The sequence below is a fragment of a genome, unplaced genomic scaffold (genome assembly GCF_019419815.1).
Source record: "Pyrus x bretschneideri cultivar Hongxiangsu unplaced genomic scaffold, Pyrus_bretschneideri_v1 Contig5, whole genome shotgun sequence".
Classification (NCBI taxonomy): domain Eukaryota; kingdom Viridiplantae; phylum Streptophyta; class Magnoliopsida; order Rosales; family Rosaceae; genus Pyrus; species Pyrus x bretschneideri.
In genome coordinates this window covers 9,733,376-9,755,500 of record NW_025999787.1, presented here as the reverse complement: position 1 = coordinate 9,755,500, position 22,125 = coordinate 9,733,376, and the positions used below count along the sequence as shown (strand labels likewise).

General features: G+C 38.1%; 4 protein-coding genes and 1 long non-coding RNA gene across 5 annotated transcripts; all 5 read left to right on the top strand.

Moving 5' to 3' along the window:
• The first annotated feature begins 726 nt into the window (after positions 1-726).
• On the top strand, positions 727-3,518 carry LOC103946323. Its single transcript, XM_009356991.3, has 7 exons — positions 727-1,029; positions 1,150-1,320; positions 1,465-1,590; positions 1,913-2,059; positions 2,502-2,666; positions 2,947-3,126; positions 3,214-3,518. The coding sequence occupies exons 1-7, from the start codon at positions 727-729 to the stop codon at positions 3,277-3,279; spliced, it is 1,158 nt and encodes a 385-aa protein (XP_009355266.1). The 3' UTR covers positions 3,280-3,518.
• A 3,179-nt stretch (positions 3,519-6,697) lies between these two features.
• On the top strand, positions 6,698-10,203 carry LOC103946315 (KH domain-containing protein At3g08620). Its single transcript, XM_009356978.3, has 7 exons — positions 6,698-6,881; positions 7,529-7,677; positions 8,609-8,725; positions 9,009-9,125; positions 9,277-9,420; positions 9,700-9,838; positions 9,913-10,203. The coding sequence occupies exons 1-7, from the start codon at positions 6,713-6,715 to the stop codon at positions 9,927-9,929; spliced, it is 852 nt and encodes a 283-aa protein (XP_009355253.1). The 5' UTR covers positions 6,698-6,712; the 3' UTR covers positions 9,930-10,203.
• Positions 10,204-10,826: 623 nt separating this feature from the next.
• Positions 10,827-12,291, top strand: LOC103946132 (cytochrome b-c1 complex subunit 8). Its single transcript, XM_009356769.3, has 2 exons — positions 10,827-11,077; positions 11,996-12,291. The coding sequence occupies exons 1-2, from the start codon at positions 10,908-10,910 to the stop codon at positions 12,042-12,044; spliced, it is 219 nt and encodes a 72-aa protein (XP_009355044.1). The 5' UTR covers positions 10,827-10,907; the 3' UTR covers positions 12,045-12,291.
• A 2,234-nt stretch (positions 12,292-14,525) lies between these two features.
• LOC103946142 (putative B3 domain-containing protein At5g58280) lies at positions 14,526-17,514 on the top strand. Its single transcript, XM_009356780.3, has 7 exons — positions 14,526-14,773; positions 14,868-14,933; positions 15,353-15,451; positions 15,610-15,677; positions 15,767-15,926; positions 16,075-16,281; positions 16,471-17,514. Exons 1-7 carry the CDS (start codon positions 14,699-14,701, stop codon positions 17,260-17,262), a joined length of 1,467 nt encoding a protein of 488 aa, XP_009355055.2. The 5' UTR covers positions 14,526-14,698; the 3' UTR covers positions 17,263-17,514.
• A 2,080-nt stretch (positions 17,515-19,594) lies between these two features.
• LOC125470475 lies at positions 19,595-20,805 on the top strand. The gene is made up of 2 exons (XR_007252748.1): positions 19,595-19,786; positions 20,570-20,805. It is a non-coding gene; the product is annotated as an uncharacterized LOC125470475 (long non-coding RNA).
• The last annotated feature ends 1,320 nt before the right edge of the window (positions 20,806-22,125 follow it).

Sequence of the window (22,125 nt, the reverse complement as noted above, 5' to 3'; positions counted from 1 at the left end):
TAGGCAACGATATTTTACTATAAGGGTAGGGACTTGTTTTTTAGTTTGATTCCTTATTTTCTCAATACTACTTGCATCGAGAAAATATGAGAATTTTGAGCTAAATTACACAATTAATCATTATAATTAATCAAATATCGAACTCGTCATTCACAACGAAACCAATCTCTCTTCACACGTTCAATTAGAGTTGTCATTTGTATTTAGATTTGGGCTTATCTCTAATATCATCATTTCTGTTGAATTAGGAAAAGAAAGAGGTTTTTGTGACTGTGTACAACAGAAAAAGCCCATACCCAAAAACCTGGGCAGATCAAAGCACCAGGCCCAAATCAAAAGAGGTCCATCTTAATTTTAGTAACAGTAACTCTGTTTCAAAGGAAAGTCGGAGGGGCGTTGACGAAGGCGGAGAGGGAGGAACACAACGCACACAGGCGGGTGAATTCAGAAGAAAGAGGGCTGATTCGTCCGGCTGAAGGCGGAGGAAGGAGATCTTCTTCTCTGTGACTGTTTAGGGTTTCCAAGTTTAGGGCTTTCGTCATCAGCCCTCTTCAATATCCAATCCGTGCAGTCGCAGGGAGACTCTGTTTTTGGTGACCCAAACGAAGAAGAAAGAGGGGTAAAGCTCGCATTTTGAATGAGCGGCGAGTGTCAGAGGCTCGGAAATTGATTTGGGGATTAGGGTTTTGCAATTCGATTGAGTGGAGGAAAGAGGGGTGGTCAGAAATGGCTTACAGAAGGAGGCAGCAGGTTTTGTCTTCGTCGTCGTCATCGACATCAAGCACGAGCTTTCGATTTGAAGAAGAAGAGGAAGATAAATCTCGGCACCCATTGCCGCCGCCGCAGTCTGACGATTCGCTTGCGGCCAAAGCCATTCGAGCCTCGTCGGCGCATCGTGACTCCTCTCTCTCCTCCGCTTACTCTGCTCGCGGTGCTCAGCCTGCTGTCAACTCCTCCTCCCCAACGTCCTCATTGCCTTCCCGATATTCCAACCCCGCCACCACTGCATCTTCTTCTCCGTCCTCCAAGGTCTTTGGATTCATATGCTTTTATGCTGTTTCATTCGTGAATTGTGTGTTTTGTTGCATCTGATTGCTGTTTTTGTTCTTCCCATTACTTAAATTGTGCTGCTTTCTGTTGGATTTTCAGCCACATGAGTATACCTCATTGAAGAATGTGAATGAATCCAAACATGGGTTTTGGGGTGTTCTTGCCAGAAAAGCCAAGGCCATTCTCGACGATGACGATAATGGAGCTCAAGATTATGATTCACCCCGAACAACAAGGGCGGGCATGCAGTCTACACCGACAAGGGGTAAGGTGAGATATAGATTTCGTCATGTCTTTATAGTAGCTTGGCATTTTCCAAAGACTTTTAGTTGCTGCTGCATTGTTGAATGACTGTGTATTTGCAGATTTATGGTATCTAATACTCTAATTGGTGTATCTACTAACTATTTGCAGTATCCTGAACCGAACCAATTTGTTGAGAGCAGCGGAAAGACTGAGAATCCCACATTACAGAAGGGATTGGGGGCATTTACATCATCACTTAGTTATATTAGTGGCACCATTGGGAATGCTTTGGAGGTAGGCAATGTGAATTTATGTTCAGTTGACCATTGATTTTAAATGTTTTGCTCATGCTTCCAAAAGTAATTCCAATATTTAGCCTTCTGTTTAACTCTATTCTTGAAACGTAGTACAGTTATCCTGGCGTGTTTATAAAGAATGCTAATAAGAATGAACATTGACTCTGTGTGTGTGTTTCTGCATCCGCACAAATTCATTGCATGTGCATATTTATGCAATTTTATCTTTAGCTGTCTCCTTACTCTGGAGTTGGTCCAATAATTGGTACTTGTGCCTAGTTGATCATAATATGCACCGTCTGCCTTTCACCCTTTGACAGGAGGGTCGTACAATTGTTGAGAAGGGGACTGCAGACATCATTCAAGAAACTCGTAAGCATATCAGGAAAAGGCCTAGTGGTTCTGGACAAAAATCAGAACCTCAGACGCAAGCTGACCTCGAACTCCAATTGAAGGCATCTCGCGACGTAAGGTGGCAACTTTTGTGTTACTGGTTGATATAATAGATGTTTTTTTTGGTGTAGGTTGAACTTTTCGCATTTGTTATTATAGTGGGATATGAACAATGTTGGAATTGGAATATTTTAATAGGATGTTACTAGTTTTCTTCTATCGTGTATGAAAATTAATGGAATCTGGTGTGCCCCAACAGTTAATGGAATGAAAAGTGTCGAATGACTTCAATGCTTCATCCATAAGCTTGCGATTGGGTTCATGTGTAGCATCTTTTGAACCATAGGCTTAGCGCAGCCCACTCTATCTTATTTATGAGAGCAGGAAACTATAGGGAAAAGAAGGAATTTTAAGATGGCGGAGTTATATATATAGTGCCTTCTATCATAATGTTTGATGTTTGTATGTTACTTGTATTAGTAAATGCATGATTTGCCCTCTTCTTTTTGCATACAGGTTGCAATGGCAATGGCTGCCAAAGCAAAACTTCTTCTTCGGGAGTTGAAGACTGTCAAAGCAGATTTTGCTTTTGCGAAGGAGCGATGTGCGCAGCTGGAGGAAGAAAGTAAAATCCTTCGGGAGAATCGTGAAAGGGGAGACAGCCCTGAAGATGATGATTTGGTATCCATTTTGCTCCCGTTCTTCATTTCTAGTGTTTCTTGGTGTATTCTGTCACATTGCCGTTTTCTGTTATGTTGAGACTTGTGAAAATTATGTATGGTTTACGGTCACCACCTTCCTTCTGTAAGTTATTTTTTATATGATATATTCGAGACCTTTGGGAAGTTTAAGCAGTAAAGTAATCTACTTGTTTACATTGAAATTTTTGTGCATCATATCTCTTTCTATATCCATTATGGTATTGGGTTGCACTGTGTTTGATACTAATATTTCTGTTCAGATAAGACTGCAATTGGAAACCCTTTTGGCAGAAAAGGCAAGATTGGCACACGAAAATTCAGTTTATGCACGTGAAAACCGCTTCCTAAGGGAGATTGTCGAATATCACCAACTAACTATGCAGGATGTTGTATACTTGGATGAGGGAACTGAAGAAGTCACCGAAGTTTATCCCATCAAGGTACCTTCTAGTTTCCAGTCTTTCCCCAATCCCTGTTGCCTTCACTGCCTTCTTGACCGACTTTGACATAACTATTCATTGACTCAGGTCATCCCTCCTTATCCTTCACCGCCATCAGAAGTCCGGGGAGCTTCTCAAAGTACTTCCCAATAATGGCAAATGGTACGGAATGGCCCCGAAGATGTTTTTTGATTGGCAAGGGGATATGTACTTTCAACAAAAACTTGAATTTGTAGCAATATTATTTGTTGTTTGTAATATACTTTTTGCCATTTATAATCGGCCCTCCCAATTGCTTGGCCTATATGTGATGCAGTTCCGTGTTGTGAGTTTTAAGCTATCAAGCTTGTTAATCCACAATGTTAATTTATTAGTGCTTGGGAGTTGAAGCATCTCTTTGCATTTTGATAAATTTGAATGCACTCAAGTCTCACTGTTAGCAATATGTCTCAACGAGAGAAACTTACATGCAAGTGGGATGATAAGGTAGCGGCATTCGAAGCCTATCGTAACCGCCATGTTTTTTTAATTTCTCAGATGATATTACGTTTTTGGTTTGTGATACTGCAACTTTGTTGTCCCAAATGCATGCAAGTTCTTTTGAATATCAAATACATAATCTCATGCCCTTCAAAGTGTTACTCGTACCATTGGTTATTTGTTCATACTTTGTTATTTTTCTTTCATGGTACGCACCACCGAGTGATTAAAAAAAATCAACTGTTCAAGTTTCGCATACAAGAATTTAGTGGATCTTACAACAGTTAGATTGTTGACGTAACATTGTAGCCATATCCCATATTTTGATGTCAAAACCTTATTAATTCAATAAGAACTTTAATGAAATGATTACACCGCTGCTAGAAACATGTGTTTATATATGATGTTATATTATTAGCACAAAACGAATCAGTAAATATATATTGGTACCATGAAAATTGAAATAATAGAAGTCATCTCTATAAAGAGATGGTCATGAGTTTTTGTTTTCTTTATTTCTTTTGAGGAATCAAAGTGATAGTTAGAGGGCATGGCAGTTTGTTTATAACAGAGAATAATTGCCTAATATAGTTAACTACTTTCCTATGTGCCAATTAAGCAAACAACCTCAAGACAGATGTGATGTCCAGAGCTTGTGGACAGCTCCTACCTAGCTTTTTTTTTTTGTTTTTAAGAATTCATTTCATTCGGCGGCCTACTTATGCATCAAATCATTAGTATATAACCATTTTAGGGATGCTGACCTTATTTGTCGGACTTTCTCGTTCTATTTTTTTAATTGCATTGTGGTTGGAACCGTTTACTTTTTTACTCACACTTCAAATATGAAGTTTGAAAAAAAATAAACAAAATTAGAAATTGGTCAACTGTTTGATTAAGATTGTTGAAATTTCAATGTTTAACTGAATTACATAGTTCGTCTATCTATTGGATATTTGTAAGATGATTAAACGATTTCAAATTTGGTTGATTTTTGGCATAGTTGATCTTTAAAGAGTGACATAAAAAATAAACGTTTTGAATCATTGTGCAATATTGTAAGATGAAAAGAAGAGTCAGAAAAGAAACAAATGCAAAAGTTTGCTATACACTAATTTATATTACAAAAACAGATTAATTAAACTACTTTGTTTTTTATTTGTTTTTTTTTTTTTCATTTCTCTTGAGACATGGTTGGAAATGAAACATAGTTTGCATAGGATTCCTCCAACGTCTAAGGTGTGTTAGAAAAAAAAAAAAAAAAAGTAGATGGGCACAGCACGTTGCGCCGGAGACAACAATGTAGGGATCAAAACAATCCATGTCACCTTTAGGAACCTCCCTAAATTATTAAACTCTTGCACATCTGGTAAGGATTTAGATCTACTTCGAATCTTTGTGTCTAGAGTCTGTATACCGGATCTTTGAACCGTTTAAGAGAGAGATAAAGATAATCGAGTCATTCAAGTTCTTGTGAAGTGAATCGGTGTAATGGACTAATGAGGATCGTATAATTAAAATTAAGTGGTCTAAGTCTCTCCATTTGCGAGATCTGAATACAAAAATTCGAAGGGAATCTCAATCCATCTTGCAAAACCCTAATCACTTGCACTCTTATTTCTTATGCATAAAAATCACATTGTAGTTTTTCTTCTTTTTTTTTTCTTTTGGGGTATCATGTTAGTTATACCAAACACAGCTCATTATATCAATCACAACCATGATACAAAATAGGGTAAAAGTATAATAAACCAAAATACCATTGACATTCATTGAGGTTGGATTTCATTTTCCTGCGTTTATGTATACCTCTTTATTTGTAAATAAAACATGTTGAGTTTAATTATCATGAATAATGAATTTGATACCAAATTAAAAAGCAGTGAAACTAAGCAAAAGTATAATTATGCCTAAGATTATATACGCCGACAGTACACGTACGATTGTATTTAGCATTCATCGATACGTAGTTACGTAAATACATAAAGAAGTTTCTCGTTGGGTAGAGCCTTGGTCAAACTAGTTGCCATCAGAATCATATACTATGACCTCAAGTTTCCAAAATACCAAGTTGTGGTTCAAAGAGGAACCCTCTTCCACTAACCAAACTATTTATACTCCAAGAACAAGATGACAACTTAACCCTCCCCACCCTTTGATTAAGACCATTATCGCAATGTCTTAATAAATTCATAATTTCATTGGGGTCCTAATTTGTTGCTTAACCTAATTCAAGGACAAATCATGCTTTAATAATTGTTTTTCACATGTGAGCCGTCATCAGATATCGGGAAATTTTCAAACAAGCAATTTCAACGAAAATTTTCAATTTTTAATGAGAATTTGCACATAACTTCTGATCTTTGACAAATATGATAGAAAATACGTAACCTGCATCTACAAGTATCACTTTAATTCTTAATCATAACCAATTCTTACATATATTATTCAACAGTTGACAGTTAATCACGCAGTCGTAAACAATTAATCTACAACTCTTATTTATTTATATTTTAAATTGTATAGCGTTGGAGGTGTAGACATGGAGACCGTGGATTCGTAGACTAACGATGCGAATATTCAAGGGAGTGGAAGGGGGCCGCCAGCCCCACCCTGAAAAAGGAGCGTGGTTTTCATTTGCACAGCTCACATGCGGGATCCGGGTCCACCCCGCGGCCCCTGGTCCCACATCTGGTGACCTTTCCCAGCGCCCGATTAGATCCACGATCTCACGCGCTGTGTGAGCGAGTGGGTTCGCTCCTCTCCTCCTCCTGTCAGTCTCGGCGTGAGGTGTCAGTCTTAAAATCTTACAGCAACGACAGAGAAGGAAGGAGCTAGAGAGAGAGAGAGAGAGAGAGAGAGAGTGTGAAAATCTGAACGATATGGAATCCGCATCGCCTCTCTCTCCTCTCTCTTTCTCTCTCTAGCTACAGCAAGTAAGCAAAAGACGCCATTAAAACCTTCTCAATTATAAACCCCACCACTCTGCCTACCATTACTTTTACTTCTACCCAGCAAACCCAGAAGACCCAGCACAGTACAAGTCTCTCACCATTTCACTCAATTCTGTACCCCTTCTGAGCTCTTATCCTCCATTGGGATTTCAATGTCGGGTTCATACGCTCAGAATTTCTCACCGGCGAGAGCGCTCTCGCCGCACCTGAGAACGCCGCCGGATATGGAGAGCCAGTACTTGACGGAGCTGCTGGCGGAGCACCAAAAGCTCGGGCCTTTCGCGCAGGTCGTCCCCATATGCGGCCGCCTCTTGAATCAAGGTTTCTACTCTTTCAACCGTATTTTTACTATCGGATTAAGTTCTTATTTTATGTGTTGTGATTCGGATTTGGAATTGTTTTGGATGTTTGTTGAGCTTTTTCCTGTGAACCCAATTGAGATTGTGCAATGAAAAAGCTCTGTATGCTTGTTCTTTCTGTATGTGTGTATTGGGCAATTGCTTTATCTGGATGTTGTGTGTGCCGAAAACCGGAATCTTTCAGCTTTTTCCCGTGAACCCAATTGAGATTATGCCATGAAAAAGATCTGCCTGCTGTTCATTTCTGTATTTCAGAATTGGGTAATTGATGAACTATGAAATGCTTGAGGAAAAAGATCAGAACTTGTTGATAGGGAGATTAGAATGTTGAATTTTCTGCCTCTAGGAAGGGCTTGAAGATTAATTCTTTGGGTTAAAATGGAACTTCATTTTCCCCCACAATATTGGAGTTGACTTGTATGTTTGTTCATGTTATGTGTTCTTTCATTTCATGGAATTACTAATCACTCCAACTCATGAGTTTTCTATTCGGAAGGTAGACAAGTTGAACTCTGTCAGGAAACTGATTCCATGCCTATATTCTTGTTTTCATTGTGTTAAATGTTGAGGAAGGAATTTACTAACTTTGGTACTCTTCTGTATTGATAGAGATAATTCGCGTCTCAGGAATGATGCCCAACCAAGGGTTTAGTGACTTTGACAGACTGCAACGTGGAAGCCCTAGCCCTATTGGTTCAGACATAATACCAAATTATAGAGGGTCAGGCCTCGGTGGTTGGAACGGACGCCCTCATGATGTAAGTGTCGGCAATTATGTACTCCCTAATGCAACACCCTTACGGTGCACATCCGCATTTCCATTTTATTTTATATATATCACAGTAGTTTATTGATTATTTTTCTTGCTGTCCCCTGCCTGATTTAATTAAAATGCATATCCGTAAATGAGTTTCCTGCTAGATTTGTATACTTGTCTGGGCATACCTCCGTAATTCGTATGGAAAGAATGTAAGTCTGAAAAACTAGTTATATTACTCGTAAATAGTAGTGTGGCATTCAGCAAGAAGAAAGCATAATCAGGTCCTGAGAGATAGCCTATAGTATTCCACTTGGAAGATTTGGATCTGGCCTGAAGTGGGATTAGAATGTGCAATGCAGTATGGGGAGTTTGGAAGTTAATTATGGTGGTCTTCTATCCACAGGTTGAAACACAGTGTTGCTTACTTTTTTGTGGACTTGAAGACTGCTAAAACACTCTTATGTATCAGCCTACAGCATTGTTTCTTCCTGGGTCAGTTATCCACTGACTTTTTCCAAATTCATCTATTTCCCATAGGCGGCTTTCTCAATTCTGAATTCATTTTGATCCAGGATATAGTCAAAGTGTGGTTAAGGCAGGGTGCCCGTAAATGCACTGGCTTCATATAAATCCATTATTATATGGTAAATAGTGGAAGTTTCAGCTTTACAATACGGTTAAAGTTTAATTGATTTTATTTATTCCCATACCATTTTATGTTGCTTGACAAGCTTGGATTCCCACTACGTTAATTGTATGTATATTAAGCTTTTGTCACATTTATTTTATACGGAATGCACTACAGGTTCCCATCTTCCTTGTTTTTCTCAGTGTTATCTTTTTATCAGCACCGCAATGCTATATCTGTTCATCTTTTTTGCATCTTGGTATGGTTTCAATAGTCTGGATTTGCTTGCATAATGTAACAGAGAATGGGCGGTCCACAAGGGATGAATATGGAGTGGCAAGTTGCACCATCAAGCCCAAGTTCCTACATTGTGAAGAGGATATTGCGCTTGGATATTCCAGTAGATAGCTTTCCAAATGTAAGCCACCCATATAACTTGACAGTGCGTTAAGGGACATTGCTATCTTAAACTCGGAGTTGTTGGTTTAATGGTTAACAAAAACATATTATTGGGAGGTGTTTGCATGCGCAAGCACGCATAGAGTTAGTATTCGATAAGGTTCTTAAAATAAGTGCATGTTTCTCAGGATTCTCAGCCGCACGTATGATTTATGACTGACTGAGAAACAAGTCCGTATTTAAGGACCTTATTGATATTCACCCCTTCTCTTGTTTTCGGTACTGAAACTTCTATTTTGTAGTTCAATTTTGTGGGCCGGCTTCTGGGTCCTAGAGGCAATTCACTAAAGCGGGTGGAAGCGTCTACAGGCTGTCGTGTGTACATAAGAGGAAAATGTTCAATAAGAGATATTGACAAGGTATAATTATTCCCAGTTTTGTTATTTATTAAGAAAAGAAATTTTCATTATTTTAAATCAAGTTCTTTTTTTTTTTTCTTGACTTTTCATTCTATGCTATCTATTTTGTTGACGTATTTTGACATGTATTTCTTGCCTTCTTATTCTCAAGGAGGAATCTTTGAGGGGAAGGCCAGGTTATGAACATCTGAATGATCCACTGCACATTATAATTGAGGCTGAATTGCCTGCTAATATTGTTGATACGCGGTTGAGACAGGCAAAACAAATCATAGAAGAACTTCTCAAACCTATGGTATCGTTTCTAACTCGTCCCTTTGGCTTTCCAATACAAATACTTTATTTTGCCTTTACGCTATAAAGTGTCGTTTTTCTTTCTCAAATACATATTACAATGAATCATGAAACTGATTTCTCCTTCCCTCAATATACAAGATGCCCTTCATTCATATAAAAGTACCGCTTGGTCTTTAATCACATTTTTCACTCAAATTGTGAGCTGTAACTCTCGGTTTTTTAATCACATTTTTTCTTAACAAAAATCATGGATACTGGATTATGATTTTCATTTCAGGATGAGTCGCAAGACCACTACAAGAGGGAACAGTTGAGAGAACTAGCTATGCTAAAATCCAATTTACGAGAAGAGAGCCCTCAACCATATGGTAGTGTCTCTCCTTTCACTTCAAGCGGGATGAAGCGTGCCAAAACTGGTCTGTAATGGTTCACTTAACTCCTCTTCTATTGGTTCGTACTCCCTTACGACTCTTGAGCTTACTTGCCACAGGATGCTTGTCTGTGTAATTCAATTCTGTATGCAAACTGTAAGGGACGATGCGTTGTGGACCTGTTCGGTGAGGATCAATGCAGGGGTTTTCTTCCATGACATTAGGATATACGGATGAGCGGAGATATTCTTTTGTTATAGCTTTCGTGTTTGTAGTCGATTGTGATTGTAGAAGTAGAAAAATTATGTCATATAAGTTATTCCTTATTATGCTGAACATGTATCCGTTATTAACTCGACGCTGTCTAAACTCCGAAGAGGAATATGCATCGATTGTTTTATATGTTCTTACATTTTTGGGTGAATTCAGTTCTCTAAATTAGTGTTTTTGCAAAGTAAGATGATGAACATACATTTCGATCAACATTATCTCCACCTGCAGTGATATGACCATACAACGATAGAGGACGAAAAAATCAAACTCAAGATCTCATGTGCATGCAAGAATACTTTTTAACCGATTTGCAGGGGGAAATTGAACTTGAGACCCTTGCGAATTTGAGTTTGGAAATGACTGAATTTGCCAAACTTTGTACAAGTAACTTGTAACTCAAGCAATTCATATCATTCCCTTCGTATTCATAACTCGAATAATGCCACTAGAACTATAGTTTAGCGATATCTTTCTCAACTTTTAAGTGGGAAACCACAAGCTAGATTGCCCGATTGCCCTAAATGGCGACTTCATTACTAACTTATGTCTGACTCATTGCGAGACTTCGCTCAAATTCCTAGTTTCCCACCCCCAAAGGGTTGTGTGAGAGGCTAGGTCCGGAGACCGGGGCTCGCCCATGGGCTTGTTTAAGTGAATGGGCTTTACAACCTTTTAATGGGCCTCAAAATGATATAATCTCCAACTTTGTTATATGGGCCTAACGACGGCCTTTGATTATATAATAAGAACTAGAGTTGCGTAAGGCAAAGCGGTTTCATTTCACATCAGAGAGGACGGAGAAGAAGGGAAGTTGAGAAGTTTCTGGAGAGGACTGAGAAAAATGGGGAAGCTGCCGGTGAAGATGAAGGCGGTGGTGTACGCACTGTCGCCGTTCCAGCAGAAGGTGATGCCGGGACTCTGGAAAGATCTGCCCAACAAGATCCACCACAAGGTCTCCGAGAACTGGATTAGCGCCACCCTCCTCCTCGGCCCTCTCGTCGGCGTCTACACGTACGCTCTTCTCCTTCTCCTCCTCCGAATCTTCGTCGTCTTATTATTTTTTATCTATTTATCTGTGTATATATATACACACACACACACACACATAGGAAAATTGATATATTGAATACAATTTCCTCGCAAAACTTCACCAATCACCAATTCATCATACTTTTCTATGATATTCGGCACAAGGATTTTAATTTCGTAACGATAATTAAATCTTATTTATATTTTGATTATTTGTTTGGATTGGAGCTGATGATGTTGGATGAAAATAGGAAGAAAAAAAAAAAGAAATGTGGCATCTTTTGATATTTTATAGTCGCATGCAGACTGTAATTTTTACTGGATTTTGTGAAAAAAATTAAAAGTAATAATCTTTTTGGTTTTTGGATTAGTTGATTGTTTTAGCTCCTGCCATTGGATTTGAGCCTGCTTGGTGAAGAGGGGCAACCCTGAGATACGGATTTTCGGGTCTTTGTTTACATATATACACGAAAGAAGGTCAATTTGTTTATCTTATGTCGATACAAAGGTATTAATGTAGTGAGTTGTGTGGCTTGAAACCATCATCAGTGATCAATCGCGGTTATGAAGTATTGCTAAGACTGTTAATGCCGGCTTAATCGCCATTTAATGATGGAAATCAAAAGTATAAACCAACATATAGAATCATATATATAGCCATATAGGTAAGTAAGTTGTGTATAAGGCTTAAAGTATATACGATTCTTGTTTTGATAGGCATCTTGTTCGTCAATTGTACATTTTAACATTGCTATGTTTGGGCAAGTCTGTATATGGCATCCGCTTTCTTTTCATAATCGATGTTTTTACTTCGTCATCACTCGCTGTCAGCCCAATCTGTAAAATTGTTTCAGGTCAACAACATTTTTCATTTTTATGCTCAATCTTGAATTGTTGCAGGTATGTTAATGCCTACCAGGAAAAGGAGAAGATGGAGCACAGGTACTGAGATCATGCTTTCGGACGATTTCTGGTGATTTGCCAGAAAGATTGTAGCTTTTCTCGTTTCTACTGCCAATAAGTTGAGATTTTAGGTTTTTAGCTTCTGTTTAAGTTGATTAAACTTGTACTTCAATGTTGAGCTTAGCTACTGCGAATTCCAGTCCTTGTCTCGACGAGTACTCGTTAAATTGACAATTTTTGGGTGTTGCTGGATATGAAATTGGTTTGGTGCCAAATAGAATAACGCTTTCAAATTTCATATGGCTTATGTGTGGCCTAAAGGCTAGTTTGGAAACACATTTAAAATGACTGAAAACTTTTCTAGCATTATGAAGCCTCCTATGAGAAGCATTGATGTGCCTCCTATGAGAAGCACATAATGAAGCCTCTCCTACAAGAAGCACATAACGAAGTGCCTCTTACCAATGGCAGAGCTAGAAACTTTTCATCAGGTAGGCTAGCTTAAAGATTTAAATCTTTATAAACAAAGAAACTTGATATTGTATTTTTTTACAGTATCAGCTAGCTTAAGAAAATTTTCACAAGGTGAGCTAAGAACTTTCGCTATTCAAACAAATTCAAACTTCTACATGTACAAGAAGCGATGGGAAAAAAGATGTGAGAAAAATAGATGATTTGTAAATTGTATTATATAATTAAACCGAGAGAATTGGAATCGGTGACTAAATATATGGTGGGTTATATTCGAAAATCAATAAAAATTACACGTAAAATTTTATTTTCTACCAAAAGGTACCTAGGCGACAGTCCAGGGTAGCCCTTTTGTTGCTCTGTTGGTGCCTCTTACAAAGAAGAACCGGTTATGTGCTTCTTGCAGGAAAAACACTTCAAATGTTTTTTTAGGATTTACTTGCATTTGCATTTTAAGTTAACCTAAGGATTGGTCTTAAAACATTTTCATCAAAAACGTTTTCAGGTATTTCAAAAGCTTCATTAACCTAATAAGAGTTTAGCTGGCATCATTGTTTGTTCTCTCTCAACCGTAAATTTGCTATTGATTTCTTTGGTACATAATTTTAAATTGATATCAGGTTAAGACGGTTAACTTTAGACCAATTTATTGATGTGATTTGGGATATTCTGTTGCTCGCAAAAGGTTATTTCCCTAATACGTCGAAATTTTGTAAAATGTCTTGGCTACTACGGCAAGAAGAATGTTAGTGGATGTAACTAGCGGTTTCTTTGCGCAATTGATGCGTTGAGTTTGATATGCATCAATGATTATGATGGTCACAATTAGTGTACGTATTTTTTTGCTCTTTTAATCAACATTAGCATATGAGCACATATAAAGTGTGTGAGAATTCTTTTTTTGGAAATAGAAGAAGAATGTTAGTGGATGTAACTAGCGTTTCTTTGTGCAATTGATGCATTGAGTTTGATATGCATCAATGATTATGATGGTCACAATTAGTCTACGTATTTTTTTTTGCTCTTTTAATCAATACTAGCATATGGGCACACATAAAGTGTTTTGAGAATTTTTTTATTTTTTGGAATAGAAGGAGAGAAGAAGAGAGTGATAGAGAATGTGGGAGAAAGAAGTTTTTATTTATTTATTTATTAATTAGAGATATGTTAGGATTATATGTAGGTAATGTTTTGAAAAAAATAGTAAAATTTGGTTGTGTGAAATTACATTTATGCTCCATATTTCTTATTCATGTTCTGTTTTAATTACAGAGTTAAACTGGTAATTTCATAGAATTTTGGTTAACAATGATCAATGAATGCTTTAATATTAATAACTTTGTAATGTTTGGTCTATCGTTTATTGACTCTTCTTTCTAATGTGTAAAGTAGGAAATCAATACATAGGAAAGAAGTTGTACACAGGTTTGGTAAAACATTCACCCTCAGTTGATTTTTATGCAGAAGGGACAAAACGGAATTGGATTTCCACTCATGACCACTCTTGACCTTTGACATGTTGTGAGTTGATGCACGGCCACAATCAAGACGAACGCGTGCACAAATCGTAGTACTGCTCAAACCCTCTTCCTACCTTCCTCATCCATTCAGTGACTAGTGAGCTTTCAGTATGCGTAGAAACGATTAGTGTATTGAAAATACGTTCATGTACATCAAATATTTTAATATAAATGGAGTTTTAACGAAAGGTCTGCAATACTGTTCATTTTAATGAAAAATCATATTTTTACACTAAAAAGTCAATCCTAGTACTATTTACTTTACCTTTTATTTTGTCTTTATCATTAAAACTCAAAGTTTTCAAATTATTTTTATTAATTTTCCTTTATATAAATGGTTGTATATTTAAAAAATATTTCAACTATTTATATTATGATATTTAATGTATTGGGTTGTGTTCTCAATGAAACTTAATGAACCCAAACGACGTCGTATAGGCAGTAGGGCAGTCAAGTTTTACCTTTTAGGCAAGTGAAATTTATTTATTTAACTTTGGGTTGGAAAGCCAAGTAAATTTGAAATTCAAAAAGGCGCACTTTCTTTACCTTGTTCAACGCGCCACTCTCTCCACTCCCTCCACTCTCCACACTCTCTTTACCCGCAGCCCCAATAACTCGACTCTCGTTTTCTCAATCGCCGATCCCACTCTTCTCCCATCGATCTCACCTCCGCTTCCCGCCGTTGTATCGAATCCGTTTCCGACCGAAAATGGTAGCCATCGCCGCCACCACTTACGAAGAAGCTCGCAACCAGCGTCTCGAAGAAAACAAAAGGAAATTTCAGGTCTGCGTCTAAAAATCCCACTCATTTCTTCTTCCTCCTCCTGCGAAAAAATTTCGATCTTTTAACTGTAGTTTCTTCTGTTTGGCTGACGAAGGATTTGGGAATCTCAAGCATTTCAAAGACATTGACTCACTTGACTGCTTCTCCGAACAAGACCCAGGTTAGAAAAAGAACCAGGCTTTGTTTCCAACTTCTAATTTGGCCCTTCATTTCTATTACATTTACATGTACTTGTTATTCTATTTGGATATCTCGTTTTGGCCCTTGTTCTACGCTCCTTCGGGCCCCCAAAAATGCACAAATTCCTTTTCTTTTCTTAGGAACACGTACAAAATTTTCATTGTTGCAACACCTGAAAGTTTCCGAAGCTAATACAGATTGTTAAATGCTCTCAATTATCTCCATCGCCGCGTCATCTAGCTTAATTATTTTGTTAATTCAGTCTGTTGGAATGGATAGCCGCTTTTACTTTCGTCATTGCCTTGTATAAGTATGGATTTTACCACTTTGAGTAACACTGATTTAGCACTGAATCCGTTCACTTATATTATAATTAACATGAATATCTCTGTGGTGCAGCATCGTGTCTCGAAACCAAAAGCAAGGAATGCTTGTTTGGATATAGAGCCGAGAAGGTCTTCCCGTCAACGCAATACAGTTCAAACGTATCGTGACGAAGTAAGTGATCCATGTCTCTAATCACAACTGTTCCTTGTGTGAGAACCAAGTTTTGAGCAATCAATCTTTCCATAAATTTACGGAAAACAATGCAGTTGATAGTTATCTTAATAGTTTATACTAACAGAAAAAGAATGGACTTTGGTTCCCCATTTCAGGTTGACATAGACCTTTCGCCCTTGAGAAAGAGGTCGAGGTCGAGGTCGAGTTCATCTTTTTGTGGAAGGTTGAATAGATTTGTTTGGTTGTTTAATTGATGTTTCCATACTGCATTGGTAATGTAGAGTTTTAGTAGTATTTGTGTGAATTTTTCAGCTACCTTGCGAGGCCGATGGAAGAAGTCAGACTTTGTTCTTATGAAGAAAGGCAAGCTGCTCTTAAAGCTGCAGAGAAGCTTCTGGAGAATCTACAAACTGATAATCCATCTTTCGTCAAAACGATGGTTCGATCGCATGTTTATAGCTGTTTTTGGTTGGTAAGTTGCAACCAAATTTGCATTTTAAGCCTATGGCCATCACTAGTTTTCAGTTTTTCATATAATCTGACCAGTATCAATTCAAGTTGTGGGAGACCTAGTATTATTTGCTAATCTATTTGCTTGAGAATTTTGTTTTGATTTCAAGGGTCTTCCCACAAGATTTTGTGATGAATATCTCTCAAAAAGGGGCTCAGATATGGTGCTGGAGGATGAACATGGCAAAGAGTACGATGCTGTCTACATTGGCACGAGAACTGGGCTTAGTGGGGGCTGGAGAGCGTTTGCACTGGAACACAAGTTGGATGATGGTGATGCACTTGTATTCGAACTGACTGAACCCACAAGATTTAAGGTAAGCATTTAGTCTCAATCTAGGAATGATACATCTGTGCAAATTGTAATTAGAGTATCGTTTATTTAGTCTTTCAATTGATGTCTCTCAAAGTCATGACTATATCATTATTGGCTTAGGCTTGACTTGAGAAATTTCGAACTTCTTTGAAACGCTAAATCTTGAACTACCAGTTGTTATGGACTGCAGATCTACATTGTCAAAGTATCATCAATGTCCAGTATAAAAAGCATTGTGGACAAAGAAGATATTCCCAGTGCTGAAAATACATCGAAGACAGCCGTGAAGCCTAACTCAGAATCAACTCAAAAACGAAGAACTAAGAGAGGTTCTGTGTCTGAGATTGATGACTCACAACCTTCCCCGGGCTCAGAATCAGATCAGAGGCGAAGGTCAAAGACAGGTATTGTAGCTCCAACGGATGACGCAAAAGTTCCCACAGACTTGGAATCAAATCAGATAAGAAGGTCAAAGAGAGGGGCTGCGCCTGTAGCAGATGACTCAAAAACCAACATCAACTCTGAATCAAATCAGCTACGAAGGTCAAGGAGAGGTACTGTGCCTGCAGTGGATGACACAAAAGCTTCGCCTGACTTGGGATCAGATCAGAAACGAAGGTCCAAGAGAGGTACTGTGCCTGCAATGGATGACACAAAAGCGTCGCCAGACTTGGGATCAGATCAGAAACGAAGGTCCAAGAGAGGTGTCGTGCCTGAAATGGATGGCCTAGAAACCTCTCCCAAGCTTTCCACAGAGAGCCCCAAAGGTTGTGAAACCAAGCAGGAAGTCTCTGCAATGAAGGTGGATGAAGTTGCTCCTAAACAAGTGGGAAAGAAAGCTAAAGCAAACAGAGTACGTCTCATAGAGAGTCCAGAAGGCTGTGAAGTCAAACCCGAAGAAACGGAGGAGAAACCCGAGGTACCAGAGAATAAACCTAGAAAGAAAGTAGTGAAGCAAAGGCTTTTCCGAAAGAGAGCGTAGCTGGAGAGAGTGACGAAGAAAGCTTAACAACTTGTCGGCATCGTAGATTTTAGCTGCGGTTATCGAGATACGTCTCGTAGGTGAAGGTTATTTGGACAAGGCACTTGAATTTCGGTTCTCAGTGAAACCATCCCAATCTCTTGGATTTTGACTCAACATTTTGAACTTGCCTTGACAAAATTAAAATGGCATAATATTATGTGTCTTGTATAATTTGGAGACAAATCTTTTATCTTGTCGATTGCAACTGGATCAATATTCTTCGTTTTGACACTCATCGCAAAATTGAATGCATCCTTATGAGCTTGCAAACAGATTGTTCGTTTTGAAATGTAACCTACATTATTATAGTAAAAACCGGAGAAACAACTAAACGTGGACGTACCCCAGCTTGCGTGTATGGAAGGTTTGTACAGTCCTATGCACTCACTCAGTACTGTCTGCAACGAAAAAGAGAAATTTTGGATGTTTTACTGAAGATGGTAACAATGAGGTAACAGCCATCTTTGTTGCAAAACAAAGTTTTAACTTTTGCTTGTAAAAGAGTTTTACATGGAATTCCATAACGGTGTCGGTTCATATCCATATTGTGTACTTGGGGTCACTCTTCCTGATGATGTTTACGCACCATTGTCTCAACATCTTAGTATTCTACAGACTCCTCGGTCCGGGAAGGTAACACTGTCTCCTTTGAGACGCTTTCTTATGCCATTATACAGGATTGACATTTGTTTCTTTGAAAATTAGCCCTGTTTACAACAAACTGTGCATTGCAGATGTGAAGGAAGTAATCTCTGTTCTTTTAAGCAGAAAATTCAAGCTGCAAACAACAAGATCTTCGGAATTTATGGGATTCAGAGATGAAGTTAGTCGAAATGCCACTCTCGAGAGTGACATTATTGTTGTTGTTATCGGCAGTGGGATTTGGCCATAATCTAAGAGCTTTAAAACAAATGTTTTGGTCCTCCTTCCTAAAGGCGGAAGGTAATTGCTTTTGCGCAACTCCGCCTGTTGGGCAAGGGCGAGTCACAAATATAGAACTGTCCTAACAGAGAGAGAAAGACATATGTAGGAGTAGAAGACAATTAGATAGAAACATAGGGTGGTTTTAGAAAGAATGAGAATTTAAGTTTAAAGATGGGGTGTAGATAGAAAAGCGAGTTACTCACATAGGGGTTAAATTTAGAATCGTTGATTGATATTAACTGCATACATGAAGTACGTATTGTTATTCCTTATAAGCGCATGATTTGTTGTTCATGATTATGATGAAAAAGAGCCGAAGCGCAAAGTGTTATGTTGACATTGACAAGACATAAGGGCCAATACGTACAATGAAAGCATCAAGAAAAGTAGTTATAACTTGAAAGTCATTTAGCAAAAGGTAAGATTTTTGAAAGATTAAGAAAGAAAAGAACAAACGAACGAATACGTGCAAGATAAGATTGCGGAACCTATAAGGACGAATAAAGATTACTGAAAGCATTAAAGAATAAAAAAACAAATGAATGAGAAAGTAGACACATATCTAAAGCAAAAGAGAATATATCCTCAATTACATATGAAAATTGCAGAAACTTGGAAGCACATATTTTCATATGTAAATTAAGAATCTAGGACGAATTAATTAAGTACATATTATACTTCACGACATATACGGTACACTCAAGGCATCAAGACGGACGAATTCAATCCGAAGGTAAAATACTTGGAAGCACTGCGGAAGGAAGGAACTAGACGTGTCTAATGACTATAATCTAAAGCAAACACTACTAGAAAATATCATTTTGCTGACAAATTCTAAGCCGATAAAGTAAAATTTTGTCACCAACTCCTCCCCTGACGAAAATTTTAATTTGTAGGCCCATCGTCGTTGAACTTGTGCCGACAATACTTCCATCGACGAAAAATATTTATACTAACAAATAAAATGACACTCAAGAAAGCATGCAAGTTTGTAGTCTCTAACAATCAAAAGATGGGCGTGGACTAATTTATTCTCGCGCCTTGTATTTTTTGGTCCTTTTGATTCGCCCGCTTCTTCAATCGAAAAATTCCCCCTTTAAAAATCATTGTATTTTCATTATACTATAATCTTAACTGTCGACAGAGTTTTCAAAAGAACAAAAGGAAAACTAATTAAAATGGTTTGAAAATTTTGAGTTTTAACGATAAGGACAAAATAAATGGTAAAATGAATAGTACTAGATTTGACTTTTTAGGATAAAAATATGATTTTTCATACGATGGGTTTTTCGTTAAAACTTAAAAAAAAAAAAAAAAAAAAAATATTGAATGCCCACCCCCCCCCCCCTCCCCTTCTCTTTGAAATCGTAACTCTCTGCTCTCCGATCTCGCTCTATCTGCTCGTCGTCGCTCAATATGCTCGACATCGCCGTCGCACCATGTGCTCGACATCGTCGTCGATTCATCTGCTCGCGTCACCGTCGAAGTGCTTGACCATTCTAGCTCCGAAATTTCCAATGCAGGGTGCTTCTCTGCATTTCGTTCTCTAAAACTTTGGGTAAGTTCGCAATCTCTATCTACCCTATTCTTTCCCCGTAGCTTTTTGTTTAGTTTCAATTTTGTGGTGCTTTTCTTAGATTTGTTCTACCACTGTAATTTTGAGGGATTTTAGGTAATAAATTTGGTTGAGAATCTAAGTTAGGTTTGTAATTTCTTTCTGGGCTGCGCTGGTTTGAGGATGATTAATCCACTTTTTGAATTTTAATTACTTTCAATTTTTGTTCTCAAGTTCCCAACCCAAATCTAATTCGGTAATTCCCAACCACCAAATCGATTCAGTCACTCACACTACGATTAGGTGTGCCTTTTGTTTCCCTCTTTGAGCTACGACCGACTCTCTCTTTCTAAGCTCTGGTTGCTAACAAGGACCCTCATGCCAGATTCTCTTTCACACAATACCTCTATTGGATTTTGGGTTTGGGTTTCTTTTCAATCTCTTTCAACTGACTCTAAAATTTTGTGTTGGTGTTAGGTTTTCTTATATTGAGTTTCTGGTGAAGCAATTTTCAGGTATGTTATTTTTGTCGAGAATTAGTGTTGGATGAGTCGAATTGGGTGATGCTTGGTTAACAAAAAAGAAGAAGAGACAGTGGCTTGCACTTGTTAGTTGAATGTTGGATAAACATATTTTAGTTAAAATTTACAGGCCTTTCTAGTTCATGATCTCCATTTAACACTCAACATCCCAAGTAGTTTAACAGTTTTACGGCTTCATTTGAGCAGCAGCGGAAGTATGTTTATTTTACTTAAACTGATTCTGATTAACAATCCATGCTTACAGATTGAGAACTTGGATATGTGATATCCATGAAAAGGGGAAGGAAAATGAGGGTCTTGGAACAGCGGATTAAAGAAAGTGGTGAGGCTTCAATTACTAATGTATCTATGGTTGAGATGCAGCAAGGAGTTTTGCGTTCTCATCATCTTAATTATTCTTGTTCATAAGTTGTGAAACCGCGTCCCAATTTAACTGTATTTTCATATTGTCAAACTTATGAAATTACCATTTTTGCCCTTGAGTTGACTTTGTTTGACCGTCTCGTCGAAACACGAAGTTTTAATTTAAATAAGTAATTCTTATCGTACTTATCACCACCACGAATGTATGAACACGAATGATTCAAATTCAAAGTTATAACGAAGATTCTTTCGAATATTTTGTTTTTTGTCTTATACGTTCTTGAATTGTGAGCCATTGAAACCCACTTTGAAAAGCTTGGTCCCCTTGCTTTTTCCCTTGGACCGGTGCATCCCCCTTCCCCCTTTTCTTTTTCTGGTTTTTGTTACTCTTCCCATCTCACGTTTCACTTTCTCTCTCTATCTATCTCTTCCCTTTCCTCTCACCCCTGTGCATTCTCTTTCTACAACTCTCCCTCTCTTCTCTCTACACACATACACACAGCAACCATCACCACCATTACCTGGGTTTGAGACCTCAAGAATCTCAGGCCAAACGTGGCACCTTAACCGTGATAGTCACGGTGCACACCTCCCCCGACGAACTCTGAGATGTTTCGTAAACTTTTTGATGTTGGTAAGCTTCTACAAACTATTGGGATGTGTTTTAAGGATAGATCGAAGCTTGTTTTAAGTTGTACATACGTGTTAATCGCAGAAAATACATCAGGGTAGCTTTTCCAAAAATTTTGGCGAGCGCTGCCGCTTTCAAGGCATTTTTTGGCCAAACCACTACTAGTTCGCCATCTTGCAAGTACCATTTCCTTCCTCTCGTTGAGTACTGCAACTTTGGTTTTTGAATCACTCGATTTGGTTAAGTATCGGAGAAGTTATGAGCATTTGAAAGTGTACCAAAAATCGGCCAAATTCTTCGGCCTGAAACTTGACCCCCAAACCCAGATTCCTTTGGGCCGGGAAGCCCAGCCCAAAGCCTAAACCCATGGAACCCAGCCCAATTACCCCAAGCCCAAAGCCCAAAACCCTTAACCCAAAAACCCAAACCCATTTAGGCCCGACCCAGAACATTTGACCCACCCGTTGATCGTTAACTTTGACTTTGTTGACTTTTTTGGGTTTATGTCGGGATCCCTGATAGGCTAATTTCGACGTCTTTACCCGTTTATGACGACCTTTTTCCAAAATTCTATCATTATGATAGAGTTTTATTAATTGAAACATTTATGTGCTTAGGTGCGTTTACTAGCGTCGTTTCTGTTCTCACTATCTCACACTACTCTTCAAAGACGAGTATATGTGAGTGGACCTCTTCTAAAATGCATATTTCATTATTAGAAATGCGTACATGAAAAACATGATTTAATGATTACATTTTAGGAAACGTTTATGAGTAAATTAGATTTACACTTTATAAGATATCAT

Bases quoted from the DNA above. Each gene is read 5' to 3' on its own strand.
- LOC103946142 (XM_009356780.3), top strand. From the start codon at position 14,699: ATGGTAGCCATCGCCGCCACCACTTACGAAGAAGCTCGCAACCAGCGT. The intron at 15,927-16,074 runs GTAAGTTGCAAC...TTTGATTTCAAG, and splicing joins TTTATAGCTGTTTTTGGTTG to GGTCTTCCCACAAGATTTTG. The intron at 16,282-16,470 runs GTAAGCATTTAG...TATGGACTGCAG, and splicing joins CTGAACCCACAAGATTTAAG to ATCTACATTGTCAAAGTATC.
- LOC103946132 (XM_009356769.3), top strand. From the start codon at position 10,908: ATGGGGAAGCTGCCGGTGAAGATGAAGGCGGTGGTGTACGCACTGTCG. The intron at 11,078-11,995 runs GTACGCTCTTCT...GAATTGTTGCAG, and splicing joins CCTCTCGTCGGCGTCTACAC to GTATGTTAATGCCTACCAGG.
- LOC103946315 (XM_009356978.3), top strand. From the start codon at position 6,713: ATGTCGGGTTCATACGCTCAGAATTTCTCACCGGCGAGAGCGCTCTCG. The intron at 7,678-8,608 runs GTAAGTGTCGGC...ATAATGTAACAG, and splicing joins GGAACGGACGCCCTCATGAT to AGAATGGGCGGTCCACAAGG. The intron at 9,421-9,699 runs GTATCGTTTCTA...TTTTCATTTCAG, and splicing joins AAGAACTTCTCAAACCTATG to GATGAGTCGCAAGACCACTA.
- LOC103946323 (XM_009356991.3), top strand. From the start codon at position 727: ATGGCTTACAGAAGGAGGCAGCAGGTTTTGTCTTCGTCGTCGTCATCG. The intron at 1,030-1,149 runs GTCTTTGGATTC...TTGGATTTTCAG, and splicing joins CTTCTTCTCCGTCCTCCAAG to CCACATGAGTATACCTCATT. The intron at 1,591-1,912 runs GTAGGCAATGTG...ACCCTTTGACAG, and splicing joins CCATTGGGAATGCTTTGGAG to GAGGGTCGTACAATTGTTGA.